The 21,144-nt window shown below is 39.9% G+C and overlaps 1 protein-coding gene across 5 annotated transcripts in view; it reads right to left on the bottom strand.

Moving 5' to 3' along the window:
* USP25 (ubiquitin specific peptidase 25) overlaps positions 1–21,144 on the bottom strand; it is a 96,257-nt gene that overhangs the window by 29,894 nt on the left and 45,219 nt on the right. For all 5 annotated transcript variants that reach the window (XM_076352197.1, XM_076352206.1, XM_076352215.1 and 2 more), the window contains 5 exons: positions 14,368–14,454; positions 9,427–9,564; positions 8,472–8,548; positions 7,896–7,969; positions 3,332–3,480 (listed from right to left, as the gene is read on the bottom strand). In XM_076352197.1, coding sequence (XP_076208312.1) covers positions 3,332–3,480; positions 7,896–7,969; positions 8,472–8,548; positions 9,427–9,564; positions 14,368–14,454 — 525 coding nt within the window. The remainder of the gene's footprint in view (positions 1–3,331; positions 3,481–7,895; positions 7,970–8,471; positions 8,549–9,426; positions 9,565–14,367; positions 14,455–21,144) is intronic.

Below are 21,144 nucleotides of genomic sequence, written 5' to 3'. Positions count from 1 at the left end.
AAGTTTCTAATGACCTCCTCTGAAGCAGGATCAGCGACTACTTTGGGCTGGGTCAGACAAGCTCTCTCAGCACTGTAAGACTGGTACTTTTTCCTTGAAATCTCCTCCGTACTAACAACCTCTCCTGAAGTTTCTGCTCACGTCTCTAATCACTACTAATCCGTCCATGGACCAACCTGTGTTATCATCACCTTACCCCAGCTTTCTTTGAGTATTCAGTAGAGGTCTACCCTTAGTCCTCGTTTCTTTCCTTACATACTTCATTTCTCAACTACAAGACAAATTCAGCTCTAATTCCAGCATTAGAGTCCCTTTTTTCTCCCCACTCTGCAACGTAAAAACCACAGTCTATCCATTTAATATGTTTTGGATGTCTAACCATCAACTCAGGCTTCCCTGATTGCTGTGGACACCATTGCCACACATTTCTGACGTCAACGCCCTCAGCCCAGATGTGGCATTTGACTCGGGGCTCGCTTCAAGTTCTCCCATCTAGCCAAATGTCTTGAATAGTCTTTTCACACTATACCTCCAAAACAGCCTTTTCTTCCCATGCTCATGGCTAAAATTCGGGTCTAGGTTCCCATCACTCCACATCTCAGTGCAATGTTTCTTCTCTTCTCCCCTTGCCCGGCCTTAGTGCACATAGCCTTGTCACACTAGCAGGTTTCCAGGATGTTGCTCAATTTTCCTAGCTCATTTCCTTCAGCATCACTCCTCACATCTGTTTACATGCAAAATGAGCTACCTTCCCTTTTCTTGCCTATGTCAGCCTCCACCAGCCACCTTTTCAGTTTTAAAGGAGACAATCATGACTTCCCTCTTGCAGCAACTTCACACAGCAGTAAATGTCAATGCTAAAGTCAGCAAAGCCACACCACAACCCTTCCCCCTAAAAACCTTTTATTGTAAGGCCCCCAAACCACTTAACGATGACTAAGCTGATGATGTGCTGAAGTTCATCAACCATGATGCTGACAAACATTATCTCATTTTCCCCACACTTCTAACTCCGAATATGTGCATTGACCTCCATCTTCTCTTGAATGTGGATTTAAGTTCCTTGGGACAGGGAAAGTCTCTTTTTTCTGTTCGTACATTAGCTTGCTTACTGACACCCTAACTCCATGGCTGAGGCTTTTAGGATTGTGATGATAATAATAATAAACAAGCTAAATACCCCATTAGAGGCAATGGTGGAAACAAGGAAAAAAAAAATAGAATGTTACTTTCAGGATAAAATGGATCTTTCAACACATGCGACTACCACATTAATATTATTCTCTTTAAGCTTTGACATCTACCAGCTCGGACGAATGCCACTTGAAGTCTTTGTTCAGCGGAGACGGACTTTGTTAAAACTACAAGAAATTCAGCTTCCTTCAGTACTTCCAAACTTTCCAATGCACTGTAAAATCTTTGAAGCATTATGTTTAAGCATAACTACTAACAGCAGCAACCACCGCAGTTCAGGGAAATATAACCAATTTACTTGGCCGTGGTAATAATGCAGTAATGTTTTTCTAGATTAGGACTTAACACATTACCTTTCTTGTTTTGCCACTGTTGTCAGTCTGTCATATGACTATTTCACTTCCACATGCTAAGAAGCCAAGCTGACATTTTCACAGAACTCAAAGCTTAACACTCTACACCTGTACATGACTATCCTTCTGTTCCCCATAGTTTCCTGACATTACAGGTTAAAAAAACCTCAAAAACAAAACAGAAAAAACCCCCGAGTCTGACATTCCTAGCCAAGCATTTATAACTGAACTGACATTTTATGCATGAATGCACACAGGTTTTAACTGCAAGACAACCTTCAGTCCATAAGATGAACAATCGTGCTCTTGTAGTAGGTACATACAAGATTTCACCTTGCATAAAGAAACTGAACTTTGGATTGTACCAAGATATTTATGAGATTTTTTTTTTTTTCCTTCCAGTTATATTTCAGGAAACATGCTCATTGTAAGAAGTCATTTCTACAAGTGCCGGAATAAAAAAAAAAAAAAAAAAAAGAAACATCCTGTGAAAGAAGAACACATCCAGTAAGATGGGTAAATACATTTGAAAATGCTTGTTAACATCTGCTTTCGTTGATCAATATTTGATCAATAATAGCTGATCAGAAAAAGAGACTGCAAAAAGGATGCTATAAAACTTTTGTTGATAACAAAATTGGAAATACAACTTCAGACTGGAGGATGATTTCAGTGTGCATCACTAGGCTTCGTAATTAAACCCTGTCTGTATGTTGATATGATTAAAGGAAGCAAGATTTCATTACTGCAAAGATTGACATCAAGGACGAAACTATACCTGAACTTTTTACTTAAGTAGAAGAAACCTCCTAAGATTTCACATCTTTAAAATAACTGTAATGAAACACGAACAACGGTGTAAAAAGAAAGTAGCTCATCCTTTACAGGCAATGGGGATTCCCATATTTCCACATCAATAACCCACAGGTTATTAGAGAGCTCTGCCAGAAAAAAAATGCTGGGCATAGTAAATGCATGCCAGCAATAAGAGGGGACATTTCAGAGCACACCCCACCATCGATCCAGCTACCTCTTTTCCCTAACCGTGTCTTCTGCACAAGAAATCTCATTCATCACCTCATCTCAACACCATACACTGCATACCCCGCTTCTTAGCGGGGCTCCATCTGAATCCCTCCACCCATGCCTCCAGCATGCTCTGACATCTAGCAGCCTCCTGCTCTAGCAAGAGCTCTCCTGGGAGGAACAGCAGCCCGTAGAGCAAGTATTGTCTGTCCGCCACAAAGAGGAGGAGAACTGCCCACCGTAGGGGGCAAACAGGAGGATGCTGGGAAACATCAGTAAAAAGGGGAGGGGGAAGACAACTAGGGCACTGAGGAATTACAAGACAGAGGCACAGAGAAATAACAACAATGCTCTAAAGCAATGGTCAAACGCACAGCTTGCACATGCTGTTTACAGCATGGCATGGGGCAGCAAGTCAGTGAGAGCAGTGGTCAGCTACCACAGGACTTTATACCCATGACCTCCCTGGAGATCAAAATATCAGCAACAGGTGGGAATCAGCCTGTGCCAAATCACTGTAAGCACTTAATTGCACCAGCTTTTAATAAGCATGAACTTTGTATCTTCTGAAAAATATAAAAAGATGATACTCTGGATACTCCAAAAGAGATACAAACCCCAAGTTAACAATCCAGTTACACCAGACATCAGAACCTGCACAGCAGCAGGTCACATAAAAAACAACCATGAACCCCAATGAAAAACAAAGAGCACTACAACAACACCCTGAGAAAAGCCCACAGGAGCCCTTAACTCACCTCCTGACCAGACTTTGCAGAGTTTTCTGAATGGAGAGATTCAATTTCCCCTTCAATCATTGCAGCTTCTAGGCACTCATGCAGATCTTTAAAGCCATTAACCTGGAGTGGATACTGGCCAAACATTTCTGTGTTTTCAAATTTTTTACCTTCACATAAGAAATTAAACAGTTAAGGTTTTAGGGACAAACATTTACCTTTAAAAAAACCTAACAATCCTAGGTCACTTGACCTAGTCTACTGAACAATACCCACATTTTCTTATCAAACAATTCAATTATATGTATGAAAACAAGTTACTCGAAAAAGTTGCTTGTACATAATACTGAAAATTACTGTATTTTCCTCTCCAGCCCATTTTTTAGACTGTTTTTGCAACTATTGGTAATAAGCAAAACTCAAAATGGCTTGGCACCACAGATGTATGGGAAGTTTCACACACATAAATCAAAGTTGTCCTCCTCCTGCAAACAGCAGCTCAGTAATACAACCCTACATTGTATCGGCAAAATCAGTGAAACTGCTGGTATGAAACAGCCCTTTGTATAAGTACGTTTCGCAAAAATAAACCACAAACAGAACATCCATGATTTCTGTCCTGAAAACAAGATCATAATTTGGTAACAGTGTATAAAGATGTAAGCTCAAACATGAGGAGAAATATGGGTGACAAGTGATTTCAATCTACAATTTAAATTTATTTCATCCTAAAGTCAGTAACAAGTCTTCTTACATCTGTCAGTTTCTTTTCATTGGTTTGGTTTTTACATCTCCTCAGTTAAGATGAGAATGTGAGGATGAAAGTACCCAAATGCAAAGGAGCGAGAAAGCTAGCTAGTAGCAAGGAACCTGCAGAAAGGTTTTGAAATCTGACAACAAATCATTAGATACACTGTTCCAGGCTGAGGAACAACCTGGAAGCCACTTTAAAGATTATAGCTGCTCCATTCAAATAGAATCATAGAATACTGTGGGTTGGAAGGGACCTCTAAAGGCCATCTAGTCCAACCCCCCTGCCGTGGGCAGGGACATCTGCAACTACATCAGGTTGCTCAGAGCCCCGTCCAGCCTGGCCTTGAATGTTTCCAGGGACGGGACATCCACCACCTCTCTGGGCAACCTGTTCCACTGTTTCACCACCCTCAAAAAATTTCATCCTTGTATCTAGTCTAAATCTACCCCCCTTTAGTTTAAAGCCATTCCCCTTGTCCTGTCACAACAGGCCCTGCTAAAAAGTCTGCCACCATCTCTTTTATAAGCCCCCTTTAAGTACTGAAAGGCTGCAATAAGATCTCCCCGGAGCCTTCTCCTTTCCAGGCTGAACAATCCCAACTCTCTCAGCCTTTCTTCATAGCAGAAGTGTTCCATCCCCCTGATCATTTTCGTGGCCCTCTTCTGGACCCGCTCCAACAGGTCCGTGTCTTTCTTCTGCTGAGGGCTCCAGAGCTGGACACAGTACTCCAGGTGGGGTCTCACCACAGCAGAGTAGAGGGGCAGAATCACCTCCCTCGACCTGCTGGCCACGCTTCTTTTCATGCAGCCCAGGATACAACTGGCCTTCTGGGCTGCGAGCGCACATTGCTGGCTCATGTCCAGCTTTTCATCCACCAGTACCCCCAAGTCCTTCTCGGCAGGGCTGCTCTCCATCCCTTCATCCCCCAGCCTGTATTGATACCGGGGGTTGCCCTGACCCAGGGGCAGGACCTTGCACTTGGCCTTGTTGAACCTCATGAGGTTCACACGGGCCCACTTCTTGAGCTTGTCCAGGTCCCTCTGGATGGCATCCCGTCCCTCTGGCGTGTCGACCGCACCACTCAGCTTGGTGTCATCTGCAAACTTGCTGAGGGTGCACTCGATCCCACTGTCTATGTCACTGATGAAGATATTAAACAGTACCGGTCCCAATAGAGACCCCTGCGGGACACCACTCGTCACCAGTCTCCATCTGGACACTGAGCTGTTGACCACTACCCTCTGGATGCAACCAGCTAACCAATTCCTCACCCTTTACCGGACAGTCCACCCATCAAATCCATACCTCTCCAGTTTAGAGAGAAGAATGTTGTGGAGGACCGTGTCAAAGGCCTCACAGAGGTGTCCAGATAGATGACATCTGTAGCCCTTCCCGTGTCCACTGATGTAGTCACTCCATCATAGAAGGCCACTAGGTTAGTCAGGCAGGACTTGCCCTTGGTGAAGCCATGCTGGCTGTCTCAAATCACCTCCCTGTCCTCCATGTGCCTCAGCATAGTTTCCAGGAGGATCTGCTCCTTGATCTTCCCAGGCACAGAGGTGAGACTGACTGGCCTGTAGTTCCCCGGGTCTTCCTTTTTTCCCTTTTTAAAAATGGGGGTTATATTTCCCCTTTTCCAGTCAGTGGGAAGTTCACCGGACTGCCACGATTTCTCAAATATGATGGATAGTGGCTTAACAACTTCATCCCCTAGTTCCTTCAGGACCCATGGATGGATCTCATCGGGTCCCATGGACTTGTGCACCTTCAGGTGCCTTAGATGGTCTCGAACCTGATCTTATCCCACAGTGGGCGGCTCTTCATTCTCCCAGTCCCTGCCTTTGCCTTCTGCGGCTTGGGCAGTGAGGCTCAAGCACCTGCCTGTGAAGACCAAGGCAGAAAAGTCATTGAGTACCTCCACCTTCTCTGTATCCTGGGTAACCAGGTCTCCCGTTTCGTTCCGGAGAGGGACCACATTTTCCCTTGTCTTCCTTTTATCCCCGATGTACCTATAGAATCTTTTCTTGTTGCCCTTGATGTCCCTGGCCAGATTTAATTCTATCAGGGCTTTAGCTTTCCTAACCTGATCCCTGGCTGCTCGGACAATTTCTCTGTATTCCTCCCAGACTACCTGTCCTTACTTCCACCCTCTGTAGGCTTCCTCTTTGTGTTTGAGTTTGTCCAGGAGCTCCTTGTTCATCCATGCAGGCCTCCTGGCATTTTTGCCAGACTTCCTCTTTGTTGGGATGCATCACTCCTGAGCTTGAAGGAGGTGACCCTTGAGTATTACCCAGCTTTCTTGGGCCCCTCTTCCCTCCAGGGCTTTGTCCCAGGGCACTCTACCAAGCAGATCCCTGAAGAGGCCAAAGTCTGCTCTCCTGAAGTCCAGGGTAGTGAGCTTGCTGTGTGCCCTCCTCAGTGCCCTAAGAGTCTTGAACGCCACCATTTTGTGGTCCCTGCAGCCCAGGCTGCCCTTAAGCTTCACTTTCCCCACCAGCCCCTCCTTGTTGCTGAGAACAAGATCCAGCATAGCACCTCTCCTCATTGGCTCCTCTACCGCTTGGAGAAGGAAGTTATCATCGACGCATTCCAGGAACCTCTTGGTTTGCTTATGCCCTGCCGTGTTGTCCCTCCAACAGATGTCGGGGTGGTTGAAGTCCCCCATGAGGACCAGGGCTTGTGAGCGTGAGGCTGCTCCTATCTGCCTGTAGAGGGCCTCATCTGCTTGGTCTTCCTGTTCAGGTGGCCTGTAGCAGACCCCCACCGTAATGTCACCTGTCTCTGCCTTCCCTTTAATCCTGACCCACAAGCTCTGGGTCAGCTCCTCATCCATCCCCAGGCAGAGCTCCATGCTCTCCAGCTGGTCATTGACATAGAGGGCGACACACCCTCTTGTTTCCCCTCCCTGTTCCTAAAGAGCCTGTATCCCTCCACCCCAACACTCCAATCATAGGAGCCATCCCACCATGTCTCCGTGATGCCAATAAGGTCGTAGCCTTGCAGGCGTGCACGTGTCTCTAACGCCTCTTGTTTATTCCCCATGCTACGTGTGTTTGCATAGAGGCATTTAAGTTGGGCCTCCGATGAAGCTGTCTTACTGGCTGGGGTTCCTTTGTGCTGCTCTTCAGGCACTCAATGAATCTCAGGAGTCATTCACTCTCGGGATGGGAGACAGAATCACCAACATTAAAAATACTTTCACAACTGCTGGCCTCCTAAAAATAGAGGACGCTGTAATTCTGCAGATCTACTAACTATATGCAGTTAAGATAAAGGGAAGCTTGTTGTACAGTCTCTTCCTCCTCAGTACTCTCTCCGACACTGCCCTTGAGCAGGTTTCCACTGACTTGTTTTCAACAAACTGTACTTTTAAGAGGGTGAGTTATCCATACCAGAAATTGTGCAGAAGAAAATGCAATAATTGAAATTTTAAATTGCATTAGATGAAGCAGAGAGAGCGCGAGAGACTAGCTCAATGAAATACAGTAATTTGCCTTCTGTGTGCCATTAGCAAGTGGCAAAAGTGCCCTGATAATAATTTCTTGCAAGCATTTTTGCTCAGCATCTCACCCTACCTTCTACTGCACTTGAGTACATACGCTCAGCTCCTGAAAGTTATCAAAACCGTCTTTCTGGACCAATGCAGCTCACTACGTTTACCTTCAGTCTCATATTCTCAGGACAAACCTTTTGTCACAGACCAAATGTGTATTCTCCAAGTGTACTTCTGCAGGAGTAGCTAAAGTGCTACAACTGCATCATTCACCTATGTACTTAGACAAGCACTGAACAGACATGAGCACAAAAGTCCAAGTAAATTCAGATGCATACCTTCAAGTACCCCTACTGCTAGAAATCGCCCGTAAAACAACTCCACCATTGGGTTCTTTGGTTTCTCTCCATCCCTGAAAACAGAAAGCGCGTTAGTGCAAAAATCAAATACAAAGCTATGGACTTTTATAAAACTATGAGCAGAATATTCTGAATTCATTATGGAAATGCTGCCTATTTTACTCAATTACTGTTCATTAAGTTTTGTACTTTCCTCTAATGACAGTAACAATGATTCACATATTTGCAATGATAAGTACATTCTGAAAATTTTCAGAAGTGCTTCATTCTAAGAAAATTTATGTAAATCAGATTCTATTCGTGAGTGGTTGAACTGTACAAAACCCTTGTAAAAACTATTTCCTGCAACACTCTAGAAACAATTATGTATTCCAAAGACAGTTTATAGATGTTCACTTATACAAACAATGAGTATTTACTTCTGCAAAGAGAAGTATAATGAACATTTTGATGAGAAAAAGCAAACCAAACAACCAAAATCCACTTCTCACTGTATGGCTGAAAAAGATTCAACCGAGTTGGATACAGAGCTAGGAAAAAAAAAAAAAATCTTACCTCTCTTCTTCGGCTTTAATTTGGAAGGCATCTTCTAGCCAATCTAATAATTTGTGTGTAAATTCACTAACATCTTGCTGTTGAAAAATATAAAGTGATTAGTACATGTTCACATATGTAACAGAACACAATGAAGTGCCACCTTACAAGATGAGTATAGCAGTATTCCCCGCCCTGAAGAGCTCCAGAATCACACTATGTTTAAGACTATGCCATGATTGGTTTTTTTATGGGTGGCTCTTAGAGCACACTAAGGCTCTGGTGTTCCTCAGCCATTACACTGTCCTGTGATCCTTATTACTTGGGCTCAGCTTTCATACCATGCTAGTCCAAAGGCATCTTATGAATCCTATTGTTCAAACCCTTTGGTATCTAACAAGTGGTGACTAATATTACTTTCATCGAGCACTAAATTCAGCATGCTATTGTAATTAAACACCTTAGCTACATAACCTCATCTGGGAAAAATAAAGCACCTGAAGAAAAAGTGTTTCTCAGGAAAGCAAAACATACCCACTACAGTTTAGACAAGAATCCTGAATATGAATATTAGGACCCTCCAAACCAATATCTACATAAACAAATAGTATATTAGGACTGTACCAGCCCTGGATGTACTGTTAGATCAGAAGAATAAAGCTCTTTCAAAAACCACAGACTTAGAAGCTAAACTAAACCCTAAAAGCAAGAATGTGGAACTACTAGTTAGTTTCTAAAATAATAGGAAAAGTGTACTGAATAAAATAGTCATGCTGTCTGGAATTTTTTTTTTTTTTTTTAAATAAAAGTGACAAGAGACCACATAATATTAGAGAAAAAGCTCAAAGACTGTGATAATTCGAAGTTTCTTTTCTGTGGACATTTTGAATTTTTGTTGTCCATTTTAAGTATTTCCTATTGTCAGATGACCATATGAAAACATGCATAAACTTGAATAAAAATACATAGAAATCACCTGTTGGGAATCATTTGATTTAAAAGCATCTTTAAGGATTTCAACCGCTCTTGATGGGTCAACATATTTTCTCTTCGAACCAACTAGAAGTGCAAACAGGTACCTCAATTCACGCATGAAAGGCAGATTCCTATGTTCCTGTATTTGAAGAAGAAATAAAAATATTTAACAAAGAGGTCACAAAAATGTACTTTACAGAAGTGCTACCCAATGAATTAAGCGTATATCCAGCCAATCATCATAATAGTATATAAGCTTACTTGTAGTACTACCAAGGTAGTGTTGCATGCCTTTTACTTGTCAGTTTTACAAAATAATGTAGTTCTCTGGGAAGAAATTACATTTCAGAAACTGAAAGCTCCCCAAAACCACATCTAGACGTGCTTGTTTGACTTGAAATGGGGCTGAATGGACAAGTGGACAAACTGAGTTGCATTTAAGACAGAACTGTTGTTCCCAAGACTTACAAAGCCTTAAGTAACGCACTGCAACAATATGCATTGATTTTATCGAAATTAGTACTCCTCTATACCTCTAGCAGAATTTCTTGTGAGCCTACACACTGCCTAGTACCTTTTAAAGTTTATTTTTTACTGAAGACTAAATTTATAAGGTGTACACGATTCTTTATTATTTCTCTTGAAAGGAGTAAGAGAAATAGCCTGCTCTCCTTTCTACTTTTTTTTTTTTAAGTATAGTTCATGGGGAATATGGAGTTCTTTTTCTGGTTTCCAGGAGAGAAGCAGAAGAAATACCTTCTGCCTGTATAATGAAAAGCAAGTAAACTGAAACACAAATCCATCATACCATAGATTAAACCACAGGTTACAAATGCTGTGGAGATTGGATATCACTCATGCTCCTGAGTAGATAGCTGGCAAATAACTTGTGAAATTAAAACCTATGTAATATCCACTTGTATTTAGAACAAAGTATCGTTCAAAGGCAGCACAGATGTCAGATGCTGGTCAAACTGGAATTACTTGATGACAAACTATTTCACATGCTCATCAAACAGCAGACTTGTTTAGTCACTCCTATGTCAATCCAGTATGCATAAAGCTTTTTGTACATAAAGTCTGTTTTATTTCAGCTTTAAAAACTGTGCATGGTGAATTGGAATATGTTCTGCATAATACCTAAAAAATAACTTCTAGTCATGTAAATTCCCAAGTTTTACTTGCTCTTCTAGTCCACCGTGCAAAACACCTGCCAATTATAAACAACGTTCACAGAAAAGGCTGAAGACTTCATCAAATGCCACCCTAATTCAGCATTAAATCATCATAATTTAAGAATAAAAGCAGTCTCCTGTTTACATATTTAAAGCACTTTATAACAACAAAACAGGGAAACAAATTGTGAAAGTGGTTTTTTTCTATTTTCATAAAGTGATCTACGAAAAATTAATAGAATATCAAGTTTAGATACAGATATATTTTATCAAGATGCTTCAATACCAGTGATAATTCTATGTATAATATAGATGATTGACCACAGAATACTCTAGATCTCACCTTCCTTTCGTTAAATTTGAAGTACATAGGCAGTGAGTATTATTGCATTACTTAGCCAAATTTACACTACTAGTTTGGTTGAGTTTTAAGCATACTTGTAGCTTTAGGTTGAACAACTGGCTACTGATGTCAGTAGGATTACTCAGAACAAACATCTCTGTAAAGCCTATAAAAGTTCTTTAAAACTAGAAAAATCCTTGTTGTTTTTTGAGAAAGCTCGATTTAATGCATTAGGCATGATCCTTGACCAGATTATGTGGGCATTACCACAACAAACAGTGATTCTGACTAAACGAAGCCTAAAATCTTCAAAAGGACATGAGCCAGTCCCCAAGACAAGGTATACAGTTCCACAAAGGACTTGCACATTAAAACAAAAAAGCTAATAAAGTAATCACAGCACAGCATACAGCTCTCAATTTTAAAGCATACTATAGGTGCAATAACACAAAAAAAGATTAACATTGATTTTAAAATAAAAGCTGTATGGAAAGTTCATAATCAAAAGCATTCTCTATTTTATCACCTATCCTGCCTGCATAAATAATTTCTTAATACACTGATGTTGGAACAATTTATGATTAAGAAATGCTTCTAAAGCAATCTACATGTTTAATACATAGCAAACATTCATTATTGTGAATCAGTATGCCAGGACACTGGCATAACAATAATGTTGAAACAGGGGGAAGGATGTGCTAACCTGTAGCACAGTAACCCACTTCCTCTGATAAAACGTTTCCTGAAGATATTGTTGAGGCCAAATATGTAGCTGGCCTCACTGCGTACAGCAAAGAAGATCTGTTCGTATGACGGCAAGAGGTAAGAGAACTGAGACACCAAAGAGGCTGCAGTAACTACAGAGAAACATATTTGTTCTACAGAAGGAAGCTGAGGAACACACCAAGGAAGAAAAATTAATTTCAAATGAAAAAGAACAAAACCAGATTGGAGATTTTAAGTATGCCCAAGTTTCCAATCCAAAAAAACAAAGTCCAATTAGCCGAGGCAAACAGGGTGGGGTGGTTGTTTGTTTTGGTTTGGTTTTTTTTAAGTCAAAATTTATACCAATGATTTCTGGATTAAAAATTTTATATACCAAATTATTAATAGCATTTGGATTCAATATATTGATAGGAAAGAACAAAAACACCCCACCATGCAAGACCCCCTGAAGTACAACCACATGCTTTAATCCTAAATGAAGAGATTGTCATGACCCTAGCATTAAACTCTACTTTCCACCAGCTGGAAGAACAAGAAGATGTAAACCAAAGTCTTGAAAATCTGGGATTATTAAAACTTGGTCCTTATTAGCAAGGAAATTTGATCCTAGGGAGTGTCAGTCACATACAGTACTTAATACTAGGTTAAAAATAAAAAAAACCAAAACAAAACTAAGTCGAGATAGTTTTAAAACGAGTAAGCAGATGGAAGTAAATTCCAGGGCTTTTTTTTGTTAACTGGTAGCTTATACGACAACTTCAAATCAATTTGCCTCTACTTGCCTTCACCTTGTAAAGAAATAAAAGCACCATATTTGGGGGCATGCATGCTTATTTCTTCTATTTGTCTAAGATCCAACTAGTGAAGCCATCTCTTTTTCTAAATTCTCCCCAAAACATATTTCAACACTAAGACAATCCTTTTTCAGCTGTAGATAAGACAGATGAGTACATCAATTAATAATGTTATTTCATTCTGGAATTTAAGTTAAGAAAGGAGAGGATACAAACTACTGCCAGAGATTCTTACTAGCAGGCTTGCAGAAAGCAAAGTTTCTGCACAAATCCATATACTTGCCTGGTGTCACACCATTTCACACAGCCTTAATATTGTCTGTCATGGTCAGTATTTCTAAGAAATAACACTTTGGAATTGCTAAAGGTGTCCGGCTGCTAGTGTCAATGTTTGGGCAAGACGTTTTTCAAAGACAACAGCTTGTTATTATCTATTTCATCCCACCTCTTAGATGCCAACTGCTTTTTATGCCCTGAAAAATGAAGGTAAAGAACTCTGAGTACTGGAGGATATTACTAAAACAAATTGTATGACGAATAATGAAATACCAGGCAGAAAGTCAATCTAAAAATAAAAAACATAACTATTTCAGTACAACTCTTTGGTAAAGCATGACTTTATCCTGTCTTTTTTATACAGTGTCCCCTCACCCTGTTGTGACATGTTCCCGATACTACCCATGTTGTATTTGCACACCATCTCATGACCTAATGCAAACATTTTTTCCTAACAAAAAAAAAAACCTACCCAAAACAAAAAAAAAAACAAGTGACAATTTGCTCCTTGAACGGGGGGGGGTGGGGTGGGGGTGGGCAGGGGAGAAATTATACAGTTCTGACTGAACATGCAACTTCCCTTTTATGGTATATACCTAGAGGTTTAGAAAATGGACACTATCTTCTCTATGTCTGTTTTCTTTTGCTTTTTTAATTGCAGCTCTTACTTTTGCTAGCAAACATTCCAGTCAAGCCTGAAGTGCCAAACAACTAAGAACAGGCTGACAACACACTTCCTTTTTAAAATCCAAAAGAAAGGGGTAAAAGGCAATAATCTAATTTCTGGATATGCAAAAATTCACTGCTCTGTAAACCCTTGCTAAAAATCAGGGCATCAAGTGCCTTCATGCTTCATACAGCCACTTCCTCTTCCCATTTCTTCCTTTCCATTTCATAACATAGAAACCAAGGTGCCCCCATGTATCTCTCCTCAGAGGGCATCCATGAAGGAAGAAAAATAGGTCTGTTTTGTCCCTCAGGCCGTGACCATTCCCCCTTACTAGTCTGAGGTCGCAAGAAACCTGAGCCAAGGCCCCCCCTCCCCAATCCCATACGAGTACCAGAATAAACATAGGAAAATTTATGTTTACAATCACCTCATGAAAAGGCCAGAAGAGACAAGCTAATAACCAAAAGCTTAATCTCAGATTATGAGTTACTAGTAATTAACATCCCCAAAAAAACAATTACATGGCCAGGCCAACACTAACAATGCTGCTGGCAAAGCTACACAGATCAAAAACATGCGGGTAACCAAAAAACATGCCTGCAGCTGCACAGTGCGACGGGTCTAAAATAAAAAGATGTTTGTTAACACAAGCTCCATTCACATTAGAAATGCTCCCCAACTAGCAGCAGTGCTGGTACAGCTGTATCAGCAAAGCCGTTCCACTGAACCTGGTCTAAGCAGCAGTACACAGAGAAAACTCTGCCTCTCTCAACACCCTGCCCTGTACTCTACTGTGAAGCTTATGTATTTTACGTAAGATCCGCAACAGGAAGCTCAGAGAAATGTTAATTGGCACCTATAAAACCCATGCTAATTTGAGCCAAAGAACAGCGCAAAGTTCAATTAAAGAGAGAAATGCCCTTATCAGCCACTAGGGGAAGTTAGCTTCTAATTTTACCTTTTGGTTTCGGGGCAAGTCTTGAGCATTTGCAGGAGGATTGAAATTCAAAACTAGTCTTCGAAACTCCAGGAGGTTAAATAATGACTGAAAAGGAAAAAAAAAAAATAAAAAAACGTTTAAGCACTTCTGTAAACAATACAAAATTCTTCCAAATGTGCCTTAGTGAATTAAATAAAATGTCGAACATATGAAATTGCAAAGTTTCATTTCAGAAGCTGTATGATGTCACTTAACTTTGCTAAACATATTTTCAACAGAAGACTTTTTGCCAAGAAAACAGCATAATGAAAAAAACTTCTTTACAGTTAATCACATAAATGGAACAATAATTTTAAATAAGTTAATTACTTTTTACAAGAATTTTATTAATTCTGTAACTGTCAGTTTTCAAAGCGAAATTAAAGCCTGTTTAGCCATGTAAAATTCATCTTGTAGCCCCTCTATCATCTACCTCCTCAGTGCAGAGAGAGTACATCTTTGTATACACAACTTAAATCCACTTCCAATTATCTGTACTTTTTGCATTCTGTCCACTTCTCCCATTATTATAGGATCTGAATACTGTACATTAGAGTAAGGAAACTGGGTTATACATCTTTGCGGGTAAGGAACTGGTAACATTCTCATTTTACGGACAACAATACATGAAAACAGGTGTCTACAGGCATACCTGCAAAGAACCCCACAGTGTAACACAGAGCCTGGAGCCAAGAGAGTACAAGAATAAGATGACTCCAGGTTGCAAAAATAAAAGTCCAAAGCAGTGGCCGAGAACTGAAGTCTTCGGCACTTGCATAATTGCATCGTTGCTTTTCTGTCCAGGCAGAAAGCACTTTAGTTAAAGTTCACTTCATTACCACAGACTAGCATTTTAATGAAGAAAGGGTAGCAGAAAAGTTCTGAAGTATTTTAAACATGCTCACCAGAGAAGCACAGGAAAGATTTGCCCTCCTATTCATCCCCTTTGGTTTTACAATCTATAATTAATGGGTTTTTTCCCCCTGATCACATACTGCTATTTCTTTTGGAAAGGCAGAGCTTGCCTACCCCAGCAATAGACTTTGATCCCACAACTTGTCCTACACAGGTAAAGACTTAAGTCACAGACCACAGCAGGTTTAATAGGATTTCAACCCTACAGTGCCAGGAAAGTGAAACTCAAATTGTAAAGAGGCACTGCATTTATTCTAATAATTTAGAACATGTTGGAAGGAAAACAAAAGATGTTTGTGAAAAGTAGCAACATTCCCGACTCTGCTCATGAAAGAGCCTGTACCGAGTTTAACCTCTTCCCATACCCCACAGTATACAGCATTTCCAGCAAAATGAAGAGGCTAAAGTTGTCTTTCCTAACATTTTTAGATTTAAAAATAAATTAAAAAAAAAATCAAAAACACCAACCAAAAAAGACCTTTCTGACCTTGCTAAATCAACACAGGCAATTGAGTAGTCAAGCTTTTTTTTTTTTCTCTCTCTGTTTTGCTGTTCAAAATACAGGTTCCCCTTTTATCCGTCCTTGCAGAGAAGGGAGATTAAAACACAGAGTCCTTTGTTTACTTACTCAAAGCATAGAAAATGTTAATATTTAATTCAAGTGTCATTCTAGAAGTTGATACTAATTGAAGTTATGTCTCATGATGTAACAGCATTCCACTGGTGGGCTCTTCATCAGCAAAACATAGCAATGTCTTATGCACAAAATAAACCAGCTGCTGAAGTATAATGTCCAAAGACTGACTTCTCTCCATGACTAATCCAAGTGCCATCAAAGTGCCAAGCATCTGAGCTGGCCAATTTCGTAATACACACACACGAATTAAGTGCAGAAAACTGTACTAAAGTTTAGAATTTTTGCCTGACATTCAATCCACAAGTTTTTCACAAAAACTGTATTTCTTTAATACAGAACTCTAAACCGTAAACATGTAACTCATGCTTTACTAAGGTGAACAAACGTATTTCTGCAAGCTGCTGAGAATAATTAAGAGGATTGTCTGATATGCTCTTTTCTTCTTCAACTTTGTTCTACTCAAAATTTGTTATGTTATTTGTTATATTGTTATATGTATATTTGTTATATTTGTTATATTTGTTATATTTAGTTATTAAACTTTTCTCCAAAACAGCTTACACTGTGAGTGGTCGTACGGCTATGCAGCAGAACACTCACAGTTAATCTACCGCCAACACCACTAATGCTAACAGGACAGTATCATCTTGTAGCTCTCATATACAGAGCTAAATCAACTTCAGGAAACTTCCATCTTCATGAAAAAAAAAAAAAAAGATAATTTCCCAGTGTAAGTGTAAACAAGTATACAGTAAGTGTGCCTGAGACCAAACAATTTTTGTGCCCGAAGTACCTCAAGGAGGAACTTACAGTCGTTCCTGAGGTAAGAAGATATACGTGAGCTCACCTAAGCCCTCATTGCAGCAGAGACCTCCCATGGTCAACCACCCCAGTGCTTCAGAAAGGGGCTAGGCAAAACAATTCCCAATTTGCTGAGCCACCTGTTGACTAAGCTTCCTACACCCAGGGTAGGCAATGCCATGGAGCAGAAGCTGCTGTTCTGCAGCCACCAAAAGAAACACAGCAGAGACTGTCCCTGGCCCGAGTGCCACCCGCTGGCCCCAGGCCAAAGCACTGGCCTTCCAAACATGCTGCATGGGGCAGCACTTCATCTCTCACCTACTTGGCTTCAGCTACGGAAAGGTGTCAGGAGTCCCAGCGCAAGAAAACAGGCTGGATCTAAAAGGTGGATACTTTATATCTACTGGCCTTGGTCAAATATGTTTAAAATTTACCAACGTAAAGTATGCAAAACTTATGCATGCAAGAAAAATTCTCTAAAAGGTGGGGTTTTGTTTTTTGGGTTTTTTCCCCAGTGTATTTAAACCTACTTAAAAAGCTGTCATCTGGAAACTTGACCAAGCTAAGGCTAAGGCAAGTTATAACAATTCAAATTATCATGAAAATCAACAGATTTTCAGAATACCTGCCTCCTAGTATGTCAGTTTGGGGACTGAACAAAAGGAGTAAGTGAAAAATGAGACTGAACAACAACAAAAATCCAGCATCAGTTTAGGGTGTTCAAACTAACCGTGCTGAATGACAACAGACATACTGTGGCTTTCCTCTGCTATAGGTGGTAATGATGTAGACGTATTTTCTGTCATGCCAGAAAGAGCTAGGTAGAGTTGTAGCTTCAAGACTATAAGATGTTAAAAACATTCACTTCTCTAAGTAATGTCTACCCTCATTATACAGAGTCCAAACACAGTTTCAGAACATAAGCTGCCTTCGTTTCACCTAAAACACCCTGCCTATCCCTTTTCCTCCCCCTTAATATCTAGGATTATCAAATATAAGGACCTCGGCAGAATTTAGGTTGCCTGAGTAAAGGATTAATTCTTAACATTCAAGAACTGTGATGCTACGTTAATACTGCAAGAATATAAATTAGTCAGCATATTAAATCCATAAAGCTTGGCATGCAACACAGATCATTAAGAGCTGCCAGCAGAGTCCTAAAATAGTAAAGGTACTGACATCAACAATACTTGGAGAGTAGGAAGACAGTACTTCTGCATCTAGATAAAAGATGACCTATCAAGCTGCTGCACAGGGCTTTAGACAGGCTCTCTGATGGATTCTTGCAAGTTCTGTAAGCACAGGGCACTAAAAACAGCTGTTTCAGTAGCAGATGTATGAAAACCTTCTGTTTTCTTTGACTAGCAATTTTATATTTGTTTCCACTGTTGAGAACAAAAAAGCAAAAAATTTTGTGCAAGAACTGGGGAATTTTTAATGTTGATCACCTTTCTACACGAAAGCCATAATTTCATAATACTATGAACATAGCCATCTTTCCATTCAATTCCTAAAGATTAAGCTTGGAAGGAAGGACGGATTTTCAAATAGATCTGTGAAACACGTATTAAAGAGATTCGGGCTACTAATTCTAAACTTGTCAGCAAGATGCCAAAAACATTCTCATTTGGCAGAAAATCATCTAGGATGCTTAAGTAGAATGAATACATTTGACCAGTGCTATAACGACTGCAGAAAACCTAAACTTCTCCTAAGGTGACAAGTAAGGGGAGGCAGGGGGGAAAAATGAAGCTTAGCAAACAAAATAGGACCTCCCTACTGGCAGACAGCTGGAACACCACCGGCATATTGTGAAATGCAGTCATCATTCAGGTGTCTCTTAGAGCAGCCCAAGAAAAGCTGCACAATTTCTAGTCTTGTGGCAGGCCGGTTCGTAGGGTCCCTTTTACTAAAGTGAAGGGGATTAACAACAGGCAAGGATGCCACAACTAGTGTAGGTGCGCATAACGACACCTATGTGTCAGCAGCAAATACTGGCTAGGAATTTGTCCAAATTAGTGCCAAGGCTTGAGATTTAACAGGAGAAAAAGACAAAGACTAACCTGAATTTTGGCAAAGAAAATTTAGGAAGGACTTAATTTGGCTAGCAGCCAAAAACTAAATATATCTTATTAATACAGCTTGAAAAGCAACTCTTCGGCAGGGGGGAAGAAAAGTATGCATTCCTACAGAGCTCCTAAACGAATTGCTTCAGACACTGGCATTTAGCTAAAACATGATCTTGTGTAAATTGAAAGCTTATATATGCATTAACACACTGCAACACCCATTTGCCTCATTTAATCATCTGGGGCCTTTTACACATTTCCAATTTTACATTTATTCAGATTCTAAAGCCAGAAAGCAGAGACCATATCTACCTTCGTTTTGTATAGCAAGCGGAGAGCAATCTTAAAGAATGAATACATTATTATTGTTCTAAAAATAAAAAGCAAAAATAGAGCTCTGCCTATGTCACTAAGTATATTATTTGCAATACTTTGCCTCTGCCAACATGACAAATTAGACTTACATTCTCACTTCACTTTATAAACAATTTTGGTGGTTTACTGTATACAGAGCTAGTTTTAGTGGCATAGATCGGCCTTTATTAGGGTTAACTTTTTATTCATGCCAATAATCTAAAACAAAACGCATAACGCTGTGGAATGTATGCTCACACCTGCACGCATTACCATATGTTTCTTCCAATAACATTAAGAACTTTAAATTTACTAGTTATCAATATTTGAAGTGCTAAGGGTTCAAAATAAAAGTACTCCTAAATACTGCACTTAGGCTTATTAGTGACTTAACGCTCCTGCATGCCTCTGATTGAATATTGATGTCCAGCAAAGCTCCATATTGCAAAAACATAAGCAACTTCACTGGCAACTAAGTCCACTTCTCTCCAACTTTCAAGTCTTTTGGACTCTATACCACTAATTTGGGAGAATCACTTCTTCCTTCTCTTTAAGGCTTTCCTCACTTTTTCTATTTACTGATCTATTTTACTATTTTACCTTTTGGTTCATATTCTTGAACCTACTTTTCTCACAACACAGTCCATGAAATGGCTGTTTGTTGCCACTGCACTGGCCGCTCTGCTCCTGCGCTACGCTCCTTTCTACCCAGCGTCTCCCTGTAAGTCACACTGGGGCTGTCTCCTACTCCACTTGTGCATGCCTTATTCATGTAAGTGGTAAATCCTGTTTTCAGAATAGAGACTAATAACAGGCATTAAATGTGGTCATCAGGCCTATATTTGAGCCTATGCAGCATTGCACAGCAGTAAAAATCCGCAAGCATAAATACAACAAGAATTCTTCCTATAATGCTTAAACTAAAAGGAAACTGACTGCTATATGTATATGCAAATTAGTTTAAACACATTACTTACAACATAGAAAATAATTATTGTAAGAAGACTATAGAGAATTTTAAATATATTTTCTCTCAAGCACATAGTAGCCCTGTGTATTGTCTTCTACCTTTTAGAGAAAAAAAAAAAACGCCTCAAGAAAATGAGGAAGTCACCCGAAACATATTCCTGCTATTGCTTCTTTCCATACACTGAGAATTTGGCACAGTCAAAAGCCTTCCTGAAAATCCTCGCATTCTTTAGAAAATTGCATGTAAGGAAGAGGAAGGGAAGAGGAAAATAGCTTCAAAGCTGGGACTCGAGCAGGTTTCCTGTTCAAATTCAGTTGTGAAAGTATAAGAGGAGGAGGTTTTTTCTCTCTCCCTCTCTGAAACAAGACTCCTACAGACAGATAGGACACTATCTCATGGCTGAACTTCAGCAGAACAACCCCACACGTACAGTGGTAGCGGTCAGGAAAACATTTAGCATTTTCAAAGTCAGAGAGATTCAATCCCAGATCTTAAAAGCTTTGAAAAGTATCTCAAAAAGGACATTTTTATTTATAAACAGTCAACCAATCAGCATTCCAAACTGCTGAAAACCACGGTATAAAATGCAGTTTTAAGCTGTCATGTTTTGCTTTTCCAAAAAGCTGAGGTGTAACATGGAAGAAGATGGAAAACAGCTTTCATACTGTTTGATCTAGAAAGTCAAACTAACTTAAGACCTCTAGCAGACTTGGGTTAAGTCAACATTTTAAACAAACAGCTTCACCATGGTATTACCAGCCTGCATTTAGAGAACATTTACTTGTTTATAGCAACAAACTCAGAACATTACTGCAATTCAGAAGACAGATAAATACGATATGAGATGTGTCCAGAAGAATTCACTTTATACTTGTGTCTTGGCACATACTAAAAAATGCCATTCAACCACTCCTCTATTACATGTTCAAAGCAAAAAAAAAAAAAAATCTGTTAGGACATAAAATAACAGCCAACATTTCCTTACATAGTTACAGTTTTCAACTTCCTGT

Source organism: Aptenodytes patagonicus, chromosome 1 (assembly GCF_965638725.1).
Source record: "Aptenodytes patagonicus chromosome 1, bAptPat1.pri.cur, whole genome shotgun sequence".
NCBI classification, from domain to species: domain Eukaryota; kingdom Metazoa; phylum Chordata; class Aves; order Sphenisciformes; family Spheniscidae; genus Aptenodytes; species Aptenodytes patagonicus.
This window is presented reverse-complemented; position numbering and strand designations above follow the sequence as displayed.